Source organism: Ammospiza nelsoni, chromosome 16 (assembly GCF_027579445.1).
Source record: "Ammospiza nelsoni isolate bAmmNel1 chromosome 16, bAmmNel1.pri, whole genome shotgun sequence".
NCBI lineage: Eukaryota > Metazoa > Chordata > Aves > Passeriformes > Passerellidae > Ammospiza > Ammospiza nelsoni.
Window position 1 is genome coordinate 12,381,303 of NC_080648.1, and position 20,273 is coordinate 12,401,575.

A 20,273-nucleotide genomic window follows, 5' to 3' on the forward strand; every position below is an offset into this window, starting at 1 on the left:
GCGTGGAACCCGCCCCGCCGGGAACAGAGCCTTGTTTACAAGTTCAGCCTCTGTACCTCCTGTGATAAAAAAGTTCTCGCTGGTTCTGCGGGTTTCCTTTGCTCTCTGCTGGCCTCCCATCCGGCTGCCTGCTTATCCGGGGAGCCTGTGGCACTATCAGAGTGGATTTGCTTCCAAACACCGCATACCAAACGTTTTTTCTCCCCGCTGCTGGCAATGAACTGGCAGCCGTAAGGGGAGGAAGCAGGAAGGAGCTCTGGACTCCGCAGAGCGCTTTGCTTTATGTCTGTCGTGAGCGTCCTCAGGAGATTCCTGCGAGGCTCCAGGACTGCCCTACCCAATACCTTAAAGCCAGAGCCTGGCCCAGCACGGATCAAACTGGAAGCAGGCAGATCCGTGGACGAGTGCCAGAGGCCGTGGCAGTGCCGCTGCCCGGTGAGCGCCGCCCCGGGCACCTCTCGGGGTGCAGCCAGCGGGGCAGGGGCACAGGCGGCGGGCCCGGGGCCGTCGGTGGTCGCTGCCCTCGGACACCCCCGGGCCCCGCTGCCCCCGGGCCCGCCCTCGCTCAGCCGCGGGCCGCCGGCGCCCTCTCCCGACGCCGGGGAGAAGCGGCGGGGCCGGGGCGGCCGGAGCGGGCGCAAGTCCCGGGCGGAACGGGGACACGAATCCCGACGGGAGCGGGGCTGACGGCCTGGGCCTGGCCCCCATGGCGGGGGCAGCGGTGGGACCCTCCTTCCCTCTCAGCGCTGCACCGGAGCCCACGGGATAGCAGCAATGCCGCTGGCGGCTGGATCACCTTTTATCTGGGGCTCACGGGGCGGGTTTCACACCTGAGGGATGCACGGTGATCCGGGGTGGAGGTGCAGCCCCCCAGCACACCCTGTGCCAGCCCAGCGGGCCCTCAGCACTTCTGCAGCAGGATCAGGCGGGCACATTGGTGCCATACAGCACCACCACAGCGTGCTGGGCAGCAGCGTCACGAATTGAGTAAATCCCAAAATCATTTACTGTTTGAACCATCGATCGGTGTAAAGTGGTTTTCTTTGACTGATGAAGTAACAGAGCAATGACAGCAGCCCTGGTGGAGGGGAGCATCTTCTCCTCTGTTCAGGGCACCTGAAATGGCCCCTCTGACAGTGGTTTGAAGGACTGATGATGTGCCCGTCAGATTTTCTGTGGCAGAACTGGTGGCAGTTCTGCCACATAACTGGTGACAGGACTGGCAGCCACCAAGACCAGAGCCTGACTGCACCGTGCCAGGATTTTTAATGGTCTTCTGTGCATCCAAGGGGAGAAGCCAGCTACAATCTCACTGCTGAATCATTAATTTCCCTCCTCTGAGTCATCCTGCGGCCCTGTCAAACACAGAGAGGACACAGGCGGGGCTGAGGTGGGCAGTGCAGGTTGATACAGTGGGTTTAGAAACCTGGATGTAGGATAAAGACAGAGATTGTGTCTACAGAACCAAGGAGCACCCACTTTGACTAACCCCAGAAAGCAGAGTTTTGATTTGGAGTCAGGACCTGCACCAGCAGCTGGGGCTGGTCCTTCTGCATTAACTCTCTGGGAGGTGACTGGTTATACTGGTACAAAGGTGAGGACTGGGGAGCATCTTCAGGAGATGGTAGGACCTGTTAATGCAAAGGCTAAGTGAAATCTCACTGTGAAATCTGTTCCTCCCTGACCATGCTAAGGCACAGCCAGGGTTAAACTATGCTCAGACTTTTCTGAAATGTGTCACCAAAGATGCCAGGAGAAAAAGTTATTGTTTATCTTGCTGTGACACCTGAGGATTTTGGTGAGGATGGGGCCCTGCTGTGCTGAAAACTTTGCAGAGACAAGTGTTGTACAGTTACTTTTGTTTGGCTTTAAGCCTTACCCTGCAGCATTTGCCAGTTTCAATGCAGCAGCATGACTCCAAGGCAGGAGAGCCTGAAAGGGAAATCATCTGGATGCTTTGTTGGAGAAGCCAATTTAAAATGCATGGAAGGAAAAGAAACAATGTGAAAAATTAATAATTTCCTCCAAAAAGCCCCTCCCTTTTGTTCTTACAGTCTAGATATGCCTACTGCTGGGAAAAGGAGGGGAGAGCAGTGGGCTTTACAATGTGGTTGGACTGGCATCATGCTCATGCAATTATTTTCACTCTCTGGGTTTGCTGTGAATTCCCCCATGATGACACACAGAGCACTGCTGGCATTTCCTGTGGCACAACATGAAGGCACCAGTGGCAAAAAGCATCAGTACTGTGCATACTGGACTCATGAAAATCCAGCTCCTTCTGATGCAGGAGGGACCAAAATTCAGCTTCTCCCTCCTCAGAGCTCTCCTCCCATGGCACACAGGGTTGCAGGCTTTGTTGGATTGCATGTCAGGGAAACAAAGGCAGCCACCTTGCACTCACACACTCATGTTTCTGTTCTGTGCTAGCTGCAGACTCACAGAGACACCCAGCACAGCAAGTTCAGTGACCTTTTATTTGTGCCTGTTGTCACCGGGCCGAGTTCAAAGTGGCACACGCAGCAGTGGTGGTGAGTTTGCTCAGTCTGATTTACAGCAGTGGCTGATAACCAGCATGAGGGCACCAACAGACTTTTGCACAACATGTTGGTGGCTACTCTAGTTTATCCCTCACCTCTTTTGTTATGTCTCAGCCCACATCTGGTTCCAAATGCCTTTCTTAGGTGTGGGCCTTGGAAAACTGGCATGAATCCGTGTTCTGTGCCTGGGCTGAGGGCAGAGCCGCTGGATAATGGGGAACATGTGGCACTTCCCTTTGGCAGCTCACTGGGAAACTCAGACTGAGAAGAGTTTCTTTTATATGTCCTCGTTTGGGGCTGTTGTTTCCGCATCAGACAGGATGGAGCCGCCAGATGTGGAGCACTTGGCACACCAAGTGCCATGGGGGAAAAATATCTTCTAAACAGCTCAGCAGCTCCTGCCAGTGCTGGACAGTGAGGAAGGAGGTGTTAAAAGCTCGGGTGAGGGTGGATTTCTCATTGAGGGCTGTAGAGTTGTAGCCAGTGTGTTAAGGCAAGCCAGAGGGAGCAGGACTAGAAGATGAGGACAGTGGTGTATAGTATTCACAGAGAAAGCCCCAATGAAGGGAGGAATGATGAGGAGGACTCCATCTTATCAGAAGGCTAATTAATTACTTTATTATGCTATATTACACTATGTTACATTACATCTAAACTGAATCTGCCAAGCACTCAACTGCACACAATTGCAGCATCTCATGACTGTCAGCTGACAGTCCCGACACACACACACATGCTTGGCCCTGATAGGCCAAGGAAACAAAACACCATCACTTTGGGTAAACCAACTCCATATTGCATTCTACATTGGCACAAACACAGGCACAGCAAATGAGATAAGAATTGTTTTTCCTTTCTCTGAGGCTCAGAGAATCTGAAAACCAGAAATATTCTTGAGAAGTCGTGCCTTGCTTTTCTCTGTGAGGAGAAATGTGGGTACAGTGGTGAAGCTCAGAGGACTGGGTCATGCTGTGAGAAGCTGGAGGACGTTCAGCCCCACATAGTGAGAGAGGAAGAAATGCAGGATGCCCAGGGCTGACACTGCAATGAGAATCCAGAGAACTCCAGCGCTGAAGTATATCGGGGCGAGTCTGGTGGGAGAGAGGCAGCTGCTGGCACCGAGCTTCCCGCCTGGCACCGAGCCCCTTCCTCCCTGCAGAGGTGGGTGGAAAGGCAGTCCCTGGCTGTCCCCTGCCCCCTGCATGGGGTCCCAAGCCCTGCTTCCATCTCAAGGGAGCAAACACACACACCCAAAAGGGCTTGGGGCAGCCCCAGCCTTGCCCAGTATCTCTGTGGCTGCCTCAGCCCCGTGTCCATGTTCACATCATGCCTCGGAGACAAGGCTGAGTCATGCAGGAGCCCCAGAGCACCCAAGAGTCTTGAGCTTTCCCAAAGAACATTAGGTTTCCAAAAACGACCCCCCAAGGGTTACTGCGCAGTCCCCTGAGGGCTGCTGTGTGTGTGAGTGTTTAAGAGTGTGCAAGAGTGTGCATGAGTGTGTTTACCTTTCTGAGGATGATGCCTTGTATCCCATAAAGTAGCAGTAGCGGGCGTAGAGATAGAGCAGACCCAAGGCTGCAGCCAGACCTGTGTTTAGGAGAGATCACAGTGACATCTCCAAAGGCTTTTCAGAGCTACTTGGAACCAAGGAGATAGCCCAAAGTGAAGGAATAGAGACTCTGTGTCATCTGGCTGTACCCTCCCATCAGAGACAAAATTACTGCTTAATTTGTTGTTCTGAAGTTGAGCAGGACCTGAGGACAGAGGCAGCACACAGGGGAACAGATCCAGTGACAAGCCGGGTAATGGGATATTCTCACCTTGATGGAAGAAGAGTCCAGCCTGCCACAGAAGTGCCAGGAAGATGGGAAAATACTCAGAGGAGTTCACCCTGGCAGGAAAGAGAAAGGTCATAAACTAGGGAAAGGAAGGAAGTTCTTCCTCTTTTGCTTCCCCTAGCAGTTTCCAGACACTGGAGGCTTTTGCTTTTTAGGACTAGTGTTGTCATAAAAAGCCTCCAGACTCCAGTTCCCATCCCAGCTTTATTCACAGAAATTAAACAATGGAAAGAAGAAGGTCTCCAGGTTACAAGAAATAAAGTAAAAGATTCCCAGGTCAGACTGTGCACAGAAAGGCTCCATGAACCATTCCCATTGCTGCTTCCCAAGTGCTGCCGCTCAAACCCTGCTGCCCATGCCCCAAAGCCCCAGGCTGTAGGGAAGGTCTGTCCCTCAAGTACACAAGGCCAGAGCAGCCTGGGCTTTGTGCAGGAGTTGGAGGGAGCACATAACTCTTGGGATTGTTTGTATGCCATGCCCTATCCTCCCAAAGGCACAGTAGCACCAAAAGATGCTGGACGAAGCTGAGTCTAGGCTAGTGAAGGAGCAAAGAAGGGGATGGCTGAGGGGATCCAGCTCAAGCTACTCAATTGCTTTTTTTCCAGTGGTCAGCTACAACAATATGAAAGCTCCTCCCTCCCCACTGCAGCCCTAGCACAGAAGTCACAGCAGAGATGCTGGGTTATCCTCATCCCAGCACCAGCTGAGATCTCTCTGGGAACTTGTCCTTCCCAGTGAGTGAGATTCAGAGCAGGGCTGAAGCTGCCTGAGGTTTGGATAAAACCAATCTAAGTCTCAGGCACCAAGGGTTATGTCTTTGTGAGCCCTTCACTGTACAGCAGAGATTCCTGTGTGCTTTCTATCAGCAGTGGCTGGTTTAGGACTCAAGAGCCAACCCAATTCTGATGCTGACTCTTCAACACATTGCTTAACCTGGTAAGGGAGGTAATTGCTTAATTACAGTTCCAGGAAAAGAATAGCAAAGCAGGGGAAAGGCAGTGCCATTAGTGAGATCTGACAAACATCAAGTAAGAGGAGTTTCTTACTGTGCTCGAAAGATCCTTTCAAATTCAGGAGGGCCTGAGATCTTTGGAGGTGAAATACCAAACAACCTCCTAGCATAGATCACCTGGAGGAAGAAGTAGGCTGCAGCAAAAGAGAGAAAAGTAGCAGTGGTCAGTCCTGGGCATGGTCAGTCCTATGGCTGGGCATGCTGGAGTCAGGAGTTGGCCAGAGGCTGAGGAAAAAGATCTGCAGTCTCCTCCTAACCCCACACCTCCAGACAGCAGAGAAAGTTAGAATAAAATCCCAGGTACCTTTTAGAGAAGGAAAAGGAATGACCCAGAGCAATAGTGAAGCAAGTCATGTACTACCAGTGTTATCTACTTTCTTGTATAATCAGCAGATGGTAAAATTATTACACAGTTCAGATGCACTTTATTACCGACAATTTCAAGGCTTTTTCATTCGTTTAATTTTTTCTTCTTCTAAATTCTGATATCTGTGTGGGGATGGAACTGATGCCACAGATAGGCCAGCCAGATACTGAATTAAATTGGCATGCAATGTGGACCCGTGGCTGGGAGATGTTCCATGTGGCCACCACAGCCCATACTTCCACCTTTTCATGCAGCAGAGCTTTTTGTATGCTCACATCTACATGCACTTCAGGAGCTGCTGTAAACCCAAAGAGGGAAATTCTACATGTTTGCAGAGGGAAAGATCTACCAAAAAAATTCTGAATGGAGGGGGCAGGTCAGTTCAGAGAAGGGGCTTCTCCTGCATTCATTTGATTGAATGCTCTCCAGAACCCAAACAAGATATCAGTTCCCTGCCTGAAAAGCAGTGAAGTGCCAGTGCAACAGGAGACATTAAATACGAAAGCAAAAGAAAATCAGTGGAGTTACAGTAGATCGATCCAGCCAGTACTTGAGCACACACATCCAATGGTCCCTACCTTGCTCCAGGACTCCCAGGACTGTCACGGCAGCCAGCCAATGAATCTGATCCAACATACTGACTTCTCCAGAACATAGAAAATCTTATTTCTTGGTCAGAAGTTCCCCTGGCCAGGTTCAGTCCTTGCTGATGTGGCAGTTTGCAATGGTATCTGGCAGCCTGTGTTTGTTCTAACTGAACAAAGCAAAGATTTAGTCGGTGGTATTGACACTCAGAGCAGCCTGATGCCCGTTATCACACGCGCAATGGAAATGGAAATCAGTGGAGACAGGTTTAATGGAGTATTTCCTTTCCTGCCCCACCCTCTTCCAGGAACAGAGTTAAGAGGAAGTGGAAAAGCCAGTAGACTGACAAATGTGAGAGATAAGGGAACTGGAGCTGAATGGATGGACAAAAGTCTATAGCCCACTAATCCACTCCCCCCAGGGCATCTGCTTTAGGCCAGGGCACATCCCCTCTGCTGATGTTGCAGGAGAAACCAAAGCTCTGCTTGGGCTGTTGAGTAACACCAGAGCACAGGCAGCATTCCAAGGTACATATCCCTGTGTACATAATCCTACCTAGGCTCTGGTAGCATGTGCTGGGCACAGTGAATGACTTATGGCCACAACACTCAGACCCTCCATGAAAAACACTCTGAGAGGGTAAGAGATGATGTGATAAAGTATTAAAGCTCTCCAGAGCTGTCCTACACACTGATTTTTTGTCTGGAGATGGGTCCTGCAGAATGACAGGACACCAAGGGGGTTTCAGAGGCAGCTCTCATCCCAGAAAGGCCGGGAGATGTGCATTTAAGGCTTCTTATCAATCCTCAGTGCAATCAATTCTCACCACAAACACCAGAGTGAGCTCTTTGTGGAGAAAAACCTACAGAATTCATCAGGACATAGCAAAAAGAAAATTACATTTTCACCTGTCAGAAGAGACCCATTTGTCTAGTTCCCATCTAACAGCACAATAGCTGGCACAGACAGGATCTGCTGGGACCACCAGCTTTGTTTCCTTCCTCTCTCTTCATTCAATGAATTCTCCCATCAGACCAGGGCAAAAGGAAAGCAGGTTAAAACAAAGTGATCGTTGAACACCACTGTTATAGAAAGTTATATTAAAGCAGTTTACAGAAATTACATTGTACACCTGATGTCTTTGATAGGCTTTCTAAGAAGCAATATGCTGGTTCTGGTTTTCTGCCTCTCTATAAGCTATAAAAGCACCCAAAATGGCTATAACAATGTCCCAGCTTGGTGTTTTTCAAAATATCAAATACACACCCCATTGTTTTTCAAACACCAGCTCTAAGACTAATTCCTTTATTTCAGAACTGAACCTTTTTCATTGAAGTGACTGTTTAGAAATATGAGGAACATTGTGTCTATTTAGTTGTCAAAGAAATTAAGAATCCACTGTGTCCCCTCAAGAAGGGCAGAGGTCTTGCAGTGCTTAATGATGTTTGATTTCCCTTTGCTCCTGTCTGATAACAGCCTGCTAGTTACAGAAAATAAAGAAAACAACTGAGCAGAAAGGATTGGAGCTTACACCTCCATCAGATGACAGTGCACTGTGAGCTGTATCAACAGTGTCAAATGTGTGCAATGGAATCTGGGCCAGGAGGAGCTGCACTGGCTGCCACAGAGCATTCCTGCTCTCCAGATCATCACTAACACAAAATACTTCTAGCATCATTTTCTGTCATCATCTAGCATGATCTAAATATAATAAAAGCCAACAGAAACATGAATGAATAAACAAGCACAGATGTCTCCCCCCTCCTCCTTCCTCCTCCATAAGCATAATTTTTCAAGCTGTTTTTAAATTTCTGAAGAGCACAACCTTTTTTTGTCCCTGTTTGTCACCATCAGAACTCCCTTTATTTTCCATTCTCCCTCAGTGCTTACCAGGAACAGGCACAGGTACCCCAGTCCCAGCCCCAAATGCTCTGGGTGACAGACTTGTCATGGGTGACAGCCTCTGCACCCATGGACCACAGCATCTTGTGATACCTCAGCCTCCAAGGCTGCCAGGGACGAGTTCCCTTCTAGGCAAAGACAAGTCCTGCAGTCCCAGGTGCACCTCAGGGAGATTTGCTGAGCAGGGGCCACTGAAATGCTGCACCCCTCTCCCACTGCCTGGCTCTGCACTCCAGGGTATGCTGTGTTAATGTGGCCCCAGTCAGAGGGCACAGACCAAAGTCCTCACACCTCCCAGTGAGTCAGCACTGCAGGTATTTCTCTGTGCCCATGCTTGCTTTTGCCACCTCTTCCTGCAGCCAATAATCCTTTCTGCCTCCTAATTTTCACTGTGGGGATACACTCTTAGCTGGACTGCAGCACCAATAGGGATTAAAATTAATCTTGGGAAGAAAAATGATCAACACAGTGCCTTGGAGGAGTTTTTAAGCATCCATAGGGTTTACAGCACCTATTCCTTGCCCGGTGCAGCAGGGCAAGGAGAAGCCAGCAGTGCTGAATCCAGTACCGTTACATGCAGTAACATCCCCTGGAAATTTCAGGAGCGTACAACAGCTCAAGAGCTTTCTGTCAGTGGAAGGGAGAACATTTTGCAGATGAGCAACTTACCGTTCAGCTGTGAAGCATGGAGGTGCCTCGTTCTTCCAATCCTATTGCACAAATACGGAAATATTTTCTAATGCAGCTCGTCCTTGTGCTTCCTTTCCTTCCGAATCCTTTTGCAGCCACTATGTACATCCAAACCCATGACTGTGGGACTTCTTGTGAGAACAGTTACTGTCTTTGTAACAACCACAAAGAAAAAAGAGGGGAGGGTTCGTTCAAAAGAATTTTTTGTCACAGAGAAGAAAGAATTTTTCTAGTTCGAGAGAAAGAAAGACAGTTCAGCCCCGAGCAACTCAGTCTGTTCCACTACAACTGCTCGGGGTGGGGTGGTGGGGCTGGTGATACACCCTCCTGACCTCCCATTCCCATGGAGGCTGCTCTTAAACTCAGACTGACATGTGTTGAGATTTTCCTGGAATTATTGGATTTTCCATCTGTGTAAGGAAGGACATGCTAAAAATACAGCAAGAGAAAAAAGAATTCAGTCTTTTACCCGTTATGGAGGCAAAACTGGCCACGTGTCCCCAGGATGTGGGGACAGCTGCAGACAATTTCTGCTTTGTGATTCCCAACAGGACTCAGAGCAAGGCATAAGCTGGATCAGATCTCTTGAGCACGTTGAAATATGTTCTGGGATCTGCATCTTGAAAAAACCATAAGAACTTTGCATGACAAGAATTACCATGTCTTCCTAAAATTAGCATCTATCCAGAGGGTCCTCCTTTCACAAGGTAAAAGAGCAGGTGGTTGGATTTATCAGCAACATCCAGATTGGCATTGTACAACTCATCTCTTGGAGTACAAACAGTGTATATTGGAGATGTGCCTTAGCCTGTTCACCCAGACTGATTTCAGACCATATTCCTGGCATTTATATATCTATGGCAGATCAAAGAGTCACATAAATGTTCACAAATATTTAATTATAGCAAAATTTCTAGGGGCCAAACCAATCTCTGGGCTGCTTGAATGCTTCTGCATGGAGCAGGACCACAGCCAAGCACCTATTGACAGCACTTCTTATCTCAGTAAAGGTGAAGGGCTTCACTTTAGACATCAAACAGGGAAAACATAAAAAGTAATTTTCTAGAAAGCAAGATGGAAAGCTGAGTCTTTGGAAAACCACATAAATGATTATATATACTAATTAATTTAGAGATAGTTTGGAGAATTTTTTAAAGCTTTCTTCTAATGGAGTTTAGTGAGCTTTATCCATATGCACATTAAGTCTGACTGGAGGGCACACCAGTATAAAAGCAATGCCAAAACTCTCCCCTTAATTCATCATCCAAAGGCACTGGTACATGCAAATGAATTATACCCCTTCATTTATGATCAACAACTGTTAAAAGTATTAATTAAATGTCTCTCTTGCCCTGCCTTGTCTTGTGTTATTGTCACGCAAGGAAAGCCTTTTCCATGTGTTTTGCCAATTTTCCTACCTCCTGTTCAGCAGAAAGTCTGGAATAGCTAACAAACAAAAAGGAACAATGCCAGAAAGTGGCTGGCTTGAAGAATAAATCTCTTGAGTGATAAGTGCATATGTCAGGGAGGGGGAGGATTTCCCTTCACAGAGGGACAAACAAGCCTTTCAAACATCTTTGGAAGCTCTTACGTCAACATACACTCAGTATTATCCTATAATGATGTGGGGAAAAAATTGCAAGTGTACAGGGTACATCAGAACACATCAAAGGCTGAAGAGTGGTCATGAAGTGCAACTTTGCTTTTCCTAAATTACAGAGGTGAAGAAATAGAGCTGTTCAGCATTTCTATCTTGTTTAGACCAGCACACCCAGATGCTGGCTGGCCCTAGCTGGTTATGAGATAAAGCTGGGCAAGGCATTGGAGAGGGGCAGAGTGAGGACAGCTCTAAGGAGACATTTTCCAGGGGAAAGGCTGGAATTCCTAATAGGTGTCCTGCAAAGAAGAGACCCTTGGCTCTAAGAAACAGGGAAAGTCAGGGAATTCACCTGAAGTGGGGAGGTGTTGCTGTGCAAAGTCATATCTTCAGGGATGGAGCAATCAGGAAGGCACTGGTCCCTCTGCCTTATGGTGACTTTTCACACCAAAGTTCTGTCCCACATGGGGTTGAGGGAAAAGAGATGGTTTGGGGGGAGGTCTGCCATAGTCGTCACTGGAGATGCTCTTCTCTCCTTGCTTAGTGCAGTGGGACTGTGCCCAAACCTGAGTCCTGCTGAATGTCCTGCCCTGTGTCACCCTGTCCATAACCCTGGGGCACAGCCAGACAGACAGAGTGAGACCACAGAGTGTCTGGTGACCACAGAGGCCCAAGGACAAACTTGTACAAGAGCAGAAGGCACTGAGGGCAGGAAACTGACTGATGCTTCTGTAGAGCTCCACTGATGTCAGCAGTGTCAAAAAGTTTTGAAATATATTTTCAGAATGAATCAAAGGCAAACTCTGCGGATGAGAGCAGACCATTGTTTGGTGTGTTCCTTGAACTCATTCACCTTCATGACCCCAGAAGATGCCCCAGGTGATGTGCTGGGCAGGGAATGGAACCCAGGTAGGGGGTGGACATCCCCAGTGAGGGGCACACACACCCTGCTGCAGCTGGCAGGCTGCAAGTGCTCTGGAAGCAGAGTGAAGAGGCTGCCTGGGTCACATTGCACTGAGCACAGAGGAACACAAACAGGCTCTGTTTCTTCTCCCATCTCCAAAGCAGAAATTAAACAGAGCCAGCCTCCACATCTCCTGCTGGCTCAAGACCAGGGAGACAGCAGCAACTACAGATCATGGGAGCAAGATGTGAGTGTGGGAGAGGCAGGTTTTTAATTGCTGGCCATCATTTCTTGTGGCCTTTCTGCCACATCCACCTATCTGCTCCATACTGCACAGGACTGGGATGCTGTCTAACTTGACATGTCCTGATGGTGGCCACTCCTGTTAGGAGAATTCTCAGTGCCCAGTCAGTGCTTGATGCCTCGTGGCTATGCCAGCTTCAGTCTGCAGGACAGCAACCATTCCCTGCCCCCCAGGCTGCAGGATTGGAGCAGCCTTTACCCAGGGCCTGGGGGGGCAAAGCAGGTTCAGCACAGCACTCAGGAGCCTGGGCTGTGACATTTGAAAGCCCTGCTGTGAACGTTGGTATTTGCTGTTTTACATCACAATTTAGTGCTTTTGTTTAGCACTTGCTGAGATCCAAAATGAATCCAGTCTGTTGGTACAGCACTTATCAGGGACCAGTGTTTAAGTTATTACTAAAGCAAACAGAAAAATCTCCACCTATAATTTCCAAAGGTTCAATATTTACAATAGATTAACACAGTCAGCTACTATGTGCAGAGCACGTCTTTTACTCCTGTGAAAATTTGTTAAAATCACTCCCAAAGTCCTTAAATGATCAACAATTTCAGAATTTATCATTTATCGTACCAGTGATCTTCTTCATCCTTAGTACAGGATTTCTTAACCAGACTAATAAAGGTAGATTTTTTATTATGTATATTTTTATTAATATAGATTTTTGTGTCATATATATATATATATATATATACACACTATATATATATATATATATATATATATATATACACACAACATATATATGGAGAGCTCAAAAGCAGATCCTGGCTCATAATTGGTTAAAAAAAATTACTAAACAATTAGAAACAAATTTAATGTCAAATTTAATTTGGGGATTTTTGAGTTTGCCTGATTTACATCTGTATATTTATAAAGGGAGAAGGATGTCTGATTCTTTTTGCTGCCTGGTAAAAAGGCACCAGAAAACATCCTCTAACAAAAGTTTGTCTAGGACTGCAGAAAGCTTACAGCTCAGACAGCTTTTACCTTGGATGGGGCTTGTCCAGCAGAACAAAAGGAAAGGCCCTCACCACTGAGTTGATGGACAGATTAAAAATGTACCCATTCCCAAGACAAAATCTTAGATTAAAATAACCCAAAATAATGAAAAGAATGTTGAGCTTTTACAAAGTCAGTGACTGATTCCAGTTCCACATATATGCACTTGCAAAAAGGAGAGTCCAATGGGAGAGACATATAGAATCAATGAAAGAAATGAACTGGAAATGTAAAATCAAAAGAATGAACTTATTTAATATGCAACCAATAGTTATAACCCACAGTTTCTACAAAGTCAAATGAGGGGCAGCTCAGCTCAGCCTCTTCATCTTGGGGGACTTAGCTCACTCTGAAAGAATTCAAGCTCTTACCCAGCCCAGTGTCTTGATGGAAAACTAAAGCACCATATTCTTGACTTTGGAATTTGTGTTTGAGAATACCAACATTCCCTAAGGCGCAGATGATATTTTTATTAATCTTAATCAGATCTCTCTCTCTTCATTCCTCCTCATTCTTTTGAGTTTCCATTGAGCTTGGTAGCAGCTTGCCTTTATAACTGATCTATTTCTTTCTGTTAAAATACTTGCCCCATGATTAATTCAAGTCTTGAGTGATAAGATCTAATTCTGAGCTATTTGACTTGAAAATGAAAGCAAAGGTTGACATGTTTCACTTGTGTAACCTTAACCATTCCTTTCCTTCTCATGCCAAGCATTTTCTGTGACTGACTAGACCACCTTCATCTCCCTATCTGTCCAAGTAGCAAAGGAAGCCTCTCATCCCCAACTTCTGCTTGCTTTAATAGCCAGCCAGTTCTGAAATAAATCCCCACCTCTGCATTCCCTTGGGTTTCTGCACCTCCTAACTCTGCAGAGAATACTGCACTGCTTGTTGCACATAGCCACAGTGCTGCTTCATAATCTCTGACTCACCATTTTCCCTGGAAACACTGTTAGAATGGCCATGACTTGGGGGTTTTAACAATCTCCAGCTTTCCAGTCAAGCTGCACTGAAGACTGGGGTAAAGCTAAGATCAGGACAGCAAAGAATAGCAAGAACATCACACCCTTAGGGCTATGCTGTCACTCTCCTTGCTCTGAACTGGAAGAAAATCCTGTGGATCCCAGACTCCCACTTATTGTCTTCTTTGGTTGACATGTGCTTGCCTACATCTGCTTTTTAAAAAGGTTGTTTGATTTCTGAAATTGCACTAAGCATCATTTTCTTTCATTCCCCCATAATCAAACAGCAGTGGCAGCAAGGCTCAAACTCGGTGGGTGAGCCTGCAGGACAGGCTCTGCTATTGCCTTGGAACGAGTCAGAATGGGCAGAAATGTTTGGTGTTAATACAGTCATCAGGGTCCTTGTCTCTACTTTGTCATGGAGAAGCAGCTCCAGAGCAGAGCCCTGTGGCGCAGGGTAGGACTGCAGGGCTCTCAGGATGATGGCTGATCATGTGGACAGCCTTAGCTTCCCACCCAAAGGGTTTTCAATTGTCTACAAAAATAATAAGCACGCCACAGGCTATGTCTCAAATTCACCCTACACTTCAAGGGCCTCCTGGGTGAGATACAATAAAAACATAGACACTCCCATAGAAGAAACCTCCAGTACATCTCCACAGTGCACACTTTTTGCCCGTTTATAGACACATTTTGGACAAGAGTTCAGACTGACAACAAGTGATTGACAGTAAATTTTCCTCTGTAACCAAGGGAGGAAGTGCACACCTCACTGTAATATTATTTTGTTTTTGCCAGCCACAGCAACGCAAGAAAACACTGAGGAACACCAGGTTGGACCCTCCAAAGTCACCTTCACCACACAGAGCTCCATGCAGTGGGCTGGAAGCAGGGGCTTGCCGTGGTCCCCCTCTTCATGGTGCTGCCACATCTGTGCCGACTCCCCACTGCCCCCGGGCACAGCGCAGCCGGGCACGCCGGCAGTGGCAGAGCGCTCAGCACACTCTGCTCCTGCTGGGCTGCGGGGGCCAGGCAGGCGCGGGACCACCTCCGGACCTCGCAGCTAATCCTTTCCTAGGAGATGTCTATCACAATTACAAGCAGCAGCAAATCCTATAAGCCCTTCACTGCTGGCTGGTTGGCTCCCAGCAACCAGGAATGGAAATCCGTTCACCATTTCTGACCAGCTAACCCTGGGCATCTGAAGCCTCGGAGGTGCCTGCACTTTTTGGGGATGTTGACAAAGGGCTGCCAGGCTCTTGGAGCTCCCGTGTGGGAGAGAAGCCTTGGAGACATGTTTCATTTCCGGAGGCAGAGTTGGAGCCTTCAAAATACAGGGTTTGTGTATCCCCTTCCTTCCTGGCACAGAATGGAGCCTTTTTCTGCAGAAAGGAGGCGGAACTTCAGCTCGGCTCTGCAGGGACGGGAGGGCAGGCGAGGCCAGGAAGGGCGTGAGACGGGGCCCCAAACCGCACGCCCAGTGCAAGTGCCTTGGCGCCGGCTTGGGAGGAGAATCCCGGGCCCCGAGAGAGATCCATAATGCATTTTTGCCACCAGAAGGCAGCGGGGAGCTGCGGCTGGGAACAGCTGGTGTTTGCAGGACCTGCTCCAGGCAGAAACAGCAGAAGGAGCTTCTCCCTCTGCTGACTGTAACCTGCCTTGTTACACTTCCCTAGTCCGGCCCCCTTCGCTGTCCTTAGGAAAACACAGGGACTACAGTATAGAGAGAAAGCAATTTTCTTATGATATTCTTTGGAAAATAGATATGCATCAGACTTGCCTTGCCCTCCCATCTGCTGAAACCCTCCTGCGGTGAGCATAGACGTGGACCCCGCCCCATGTTGTTTTTGAAGAGGGAGAAAACCTGCAAACTCCCTCTACCCTGCAGCTCCAACCCAGTGGTTATTAGGGATGCAGTGAAATCCTTGCTGGCTGGTTGCAGCCACCGTGGCCACAGAGCAGCTGTGCCGTGACCGTGACCCTCCCTGTGGGCACTTGCTCCTCCGTACATCTCGTACATGATGGGGAAGGAGCTGTTACTGGGAAGAGGTTTTCCTTAGGGAAGTTGTTTCTCAGAAGCAAGTCCCTCCTGTACATTACAGAGCTCTCTAACTTACAGGGCTCTTGATTGCAATTTATTAGGTTGTCTCAGTTTTCCATGGGGGCCATCCACCAGAAGATGATGCTCCATAGCAGGGACAACTGAATAGGACGTATGTCCCACCTGGGCCATTCTGGCAGTGGAGTATTTCAGCACCAACCTGCCTTCATCAGCAGTTGCACTGAATGTTAGCAGTTCAATTTCTCAAGTTGTCTGTGCTGCTCCTGAAAAAGCCAATTCTGCTAATCCAGCAGAGATCAACCATGTCTCTTTTACTTGATTTGCTTTCAGCTGGGGCAGGCACCCAACACCAGCCACAGAACAGCCACACAAGCACGCAGGAGGAAGCCACATGGAGGGTGGCACACTGCTAATAGAAAGAGGCTCAGTGTAAAACCACATGCAGGATTTAAGTGAAAACAGTAGGGAAATATAAAAAATAGGGATCAAAAGACAACGTGCAGGGTACTGACCACATCTGGGTTTCTGTCTTCCTTGAAAGAGAGCGGTGAGGGTTTCTTAGACACAAAGACCCATAAAATGGCTGAAGTGTATGTTTTCTGTTATCCAGCCTCTTCAGCTCCAGCAGCTGCTGATTGCAAGTGGGAGAGTGGCCAGTCTGGAGAGGTTACTGAGTTAAGTGCTACTAATTCCTTGTTTATTGACTTCAGTAAACTGGGATTAGGATGGGCCAGGGGTTCCAGGTGGTGGCCTTGTGCTGTTTACATGGCATGTCAGGAATGCAGCAACTCTGCCATGATTTTGCTTGTTTTTTAAGAGGAGGTGGTGGGGAAAGCAGAGAGCTGAGGAGAAGCACTGTGCTGAGGCCAGGTCAGTTAATCCAGGGCTGTATCCGGCCCCAGATGCCAGGCTTCTTGTGCAGGGCTGGAAGAGTTCTTGTCCCCTGAAGCCAAAGGGCAAGTGGGATGTGGGTGGGGGGCTCCTGGGTAATCCTGGTCGAGCATTTTCTTCTTTGCAAAAGGTTTTGGGCATTGCTGATGCCCTCAGGACACCAAGGTGTTGGCAGCCTCTTGCTGTTGCTGGCAAGTCTTCAGTTGTGTTTAAATCCAAAGGGTAACCTGCATTTCCCTGGTGAGGGAGTAACTCCTGTCCACATGTTGCAACCATGCTTGGATACAAATGCCTCCAGTGTGAGACCCTCAGGGAGGGCTCAATTCTGAGGATGTAGGAGGGCCACTCTCAAGCAAACCTACACCAGGCCCATGAAAGAACTGGCAGAACGGGGTACAGTGAAAGCGAAATGGTGCCCAGCAAACTGGTGCAATGCTTATGGGAGCCAGGAAAGGTGTGTACAATCATCAGGATTCCCTACCTTATGTCCAGACTAACCTGCACCTACTGTCTTGTCTTGGGTGACTCTGAATTTCTGGGTCCCAGAAGTTGTCTGTAAAGTTCCTGTTCTCAGGGACACTTCCCAGCTTGTGAAATGGTATCAGGTGGATAGATTGTCTTCTTCCACCACAGTACTGTGTCTGCCTGTCTCTTTCCATCCATCTGTGAGTGTTCTGTTACTACTTCTCTGTTGATTTTTTCTTCTATTTATCTGCTTCATCTTATTACAATTAATTTATAACACTTTTTACATTCATGTTTATTAGCTCTGAAAATGGCAGGACTTCATTATTTCCCTTTAAGATGATTATCCTCCTCCTGTTGTGATAACGTTCACGCATCTTTTCCCATCCTTCTCTCAAGCATTGTCTCCAGAGATGTCTTTGTAACAAAATGTGTTTTCCATGGAAAGCATTCCAGGGCACATGGACATTGCTCTGTACAGTGATCTGAGCTTGCCTTCCCTCCTGTAGTTCAAAGTTTGAAAGAGCAAAAGTCAGTGTCCTCTCACTGGTTGTCTGCCTTGATTGCCTGCTCTCTGCCAGTGTGGTGTCCCTCCTGTCACGCTGACCTGCTGGATTTTCCACTCACTTCTTGCCAGTTTTCCAGAGGACATGAGTTTGAAATTATGTACTACTAGTGCTTGAAATGGAAGGAGAACTCCAGCAATGTGGCAATGCCCCGAAGGGATTAAGGAAGGAGGAACACTTTGGGGATTAAGTTAGAGGGAATTATGAAAATACCAGTGGAAAGCACACGAGGTTTCTGTCTGATAACACTCAGGACAAGAAAGTTCCCTGAAATGGAATTACTCAAAGTTCCAGTGCACTAATAGACTGTTGCCTCTCACCTCTGAGGTGTGCATGTTCAGGCTCTGCCAGACTCACCACACTGCCTGAATTCTGCCTTTCCAACTGCACTGCCAAAGCCAGAGAGCAACACCCTTCCTGAGTGTTTGTCAGTGGGACAAAGCAAATCTGCTGCAATAAAGCCTGAACACACCAAAATGTTTTTCCTTGACAATGTAATGTTTGCCATGTGGTATCTGCCATTCTCTTTCTTTCATCTTCCCTGCCCTGGCACTCTGCAGTCTAAAAATACCACGTTCTCAACTGCCAAAGCAGTTAAATCTCTGTGCATGTTTCTTCTGTTTCCTTTACTCATCCCTTTTGCTTTCTTTCTGGATTATCTCTCTCACATGCTCATTCTGTATTTCTTTTATCTAAGTTCAAACATCTCAAAAATCCCCACATAGGAAATGCTTTGAGCAGATTTTTTTTTTTTTTTTTGTAACTTACAGTGCTCTGTTCTCCTCGATGACAAAGCAGCATAGGCAGGAGCCAGCTCCGGGGCTGCCTGCCTGTGCCATGATTCAGCAGGTTGTAAAAGGAAAGAATGTTTTCTTTTTTGGGAAAGGGTGGGAGAGAAAGGGGAATCACATGTGTATGTGTGTGTATATTTGACTTCCTGGTGTTTCTGTGATTTCAGCAGGAGTATTATGCTGTCCTGCAGTCATGTTGCAGTTAATAGCCTGTTTCAAAAGAAGGGCTTGAAAGATATTTGGTGGGAAAATGGGTTTGCCTAGATTGAGGAGGGCACTTGCTAAAATATACTGCTTTGTTAGTCTTTAAGGTATTTTTCCATTGTGTTTTTAGGTTCTTCTTTAAGTATTCGATATCTCCTGTGCTGCCCTGTTTGTGACTGTTCCCCTGCCTGTCTGAATCTTCTGCTCTGTCTGGGTATAGCTCAACAGAGCAGTTTAGGAGCCAGTTTGGTATCTTTCTGGAAAAATGTGTTTGATTCCAAACTTCAGTGCAAGCAGGGATTTGCTGATTTCATTTATGCTGAGCCTTATTTCTGAATGCTGGGGCCCTGCTTGCTTTGTCCTAACATGGTGGAATTTTCTCTGTGGGGAAACTTATACTGCTGACTCATTGCATCAACTCAAAACAGATTTATGTTTACAAAGGAAAAAAACCACCACCCTTTTCTTTCTTACTTTTCTCTAGTAATATTTGATTTGTTATTCCTAGAGAATACCTCCTATCTCCTGGAATATGCTGCAGCCCACAGACCACATAGGAGCTCGCTTTGAGCTGGGTGGTTCAGACACAGCTTTCTATGGAGCTGCTCTCAGCAGGTGCAGCTCAGACATAACTCAAAGGTGCTGTAATTTCCAGGCTACCAGAGCCTGTTTTCCTCACCATGGAATTGTGTTCCCTGCCCTCCCACATCGCTGTGAGTGTGGCAGGACATGGAGACTCCTCAAGTTTAATCTTGATCTCGTTCACATGGTCCCATCAAACCCGGCATCACCTTCGGCCTGTCTGTCCCATTGGCCCACCAAGGATACTTTTTCTGTATTTCCCTGTGTTTCTTTAATGATTCGATGTACAAACATTCAACATTTACACAGTATTTCACCTCTACAAAACTACGGTACTTTCATTTTCAAAATAGAGCACAGGTTAAAGGTTCTGGAATTGCACAAAGCCTTTGGGCAAGCAGCTGCTGAGCAGCGCTGCCATGTTCTGAACACGCGGGAGTCTGTGTCACTGTTCACTACTTTATTAAACCCTCGGCTTAATTGAGGAATTGAGGAAATTGAGGAAAAGAACCACGGGATACACTGAATAGGCAAGAAAATCTGAACACCCTTTCTAAGGAACGAGAAGACAAAAAGATGGCTCTGCTGTTTAATACAGCGTTATTTTATGGGCCGGAGGGTGAGGGACGTGAGGGGATGGGGGGGGGCGCGGGGAGGGCGTGACGGGCTGGCCCCGCCCCCTGCCGCCCCCTACCGCCCGCAAAGCCCCGGCAGCCTCCGCAGCGCCCCTGGACCGACACCCGTTGAGACCCCGCCCACATCCCAACGGCCTGCCCGCAACCAGCCAATCAGCTGGCACTTCCTGCAACCCCGCCGACCAATGACAGCGCTCCACGAAGGGCAGCGCCGTTGGGGGCGTGTTTAGAGGCGGGCCGTATGTTGATCGGCGGTTATATAAGCCAATCAGAGCGCAAATCTGATGGCTGGGCGGGCGGACGGGCGCGCTATGCGCCAATGGCAGAGGCCGAGCGCCGTGAGGCGGGGGTGGGGCTGGCGCGCGGCAGATAGGCGG

The 20,273-nt window shown here is 47.9% G+C and overlaps 1 protein-coding gene across 5 annotated transcripts; it reads right to left on the reverse strand.

The window, feature by feature from the left end:
- Positions 1-3,132: 3,132 nt before the first annotated feature.
- Positions 3,133-9,201, reverse strand: LOC132080463 (leukotriene C4 synthase-like). Of its 5 annotated transcripts, none has more exons than XM_059483640.1 (7): positions 8,914-9,201; positions 7,251-7,365; positions 6,336-6,507; positions 5,425-5,524; positions 4,361-4,431; positions 4,046-4,127; positions 3,133-3,631 (listed from the first exon to the last, which is right to left on the reverse strand). In XM_059483640.1, the coding sequence occupies exons 3-7, from the start codon at positions 6,391-6,393 to the stop codon at positions 3,505-3,507; spliced, it is 438 nt and encodes a 145-aa protein (XP_059339623.1). In that variant the 5' UTR covers positions 6,394-6,507; positions 7,251-7,365; positions 8,914-9,201; the 3' UTR covers positions 3,133-3,504. The 5 variants fall into 5 exon arrangements, with proteins under 5 accessions (XP_059339623.1, XP_059339621.1, XP_059339622.1 ...); XM_059483638.1 differs by having other exon boundaries at positions 6,336-6,511; positions 7,243-7,365; XM_059483639.1 differs by lacking the exon at positions 7,251-7,365.
- Between the last annotated feature and the right edge of the window lie 11,072 nt (positions 9,202-20,273).

What these genes read in the sequence shown, in the direction of transcription:
- LOC132080463 (XM_059483639.1), bottom strand. Translation starts at nt 6,393, where the DNA reads ATGTTGGATCAGATTCATTGGCTGGCTGCCGTGACAGTCCTGGGAGTC. An exon ending in TGGACTCTTCTTCCATCAAG is followed by an intron (nt 4,128 to 4,360) that starts GTGAGAATATCC and finishes TCCTAAACACAG; the next exon opens with GTCTGGCTGCAGCCTTGGGT. An exon ending in AAGGCATCATCCTCAGAAAG is followed by an intron (nt 3,632 to 4,045) that starts GTAAACACACTC and finishes CTCTCCCACCAG; the next exon opens with ACTCGCCCCGATATACTTCA.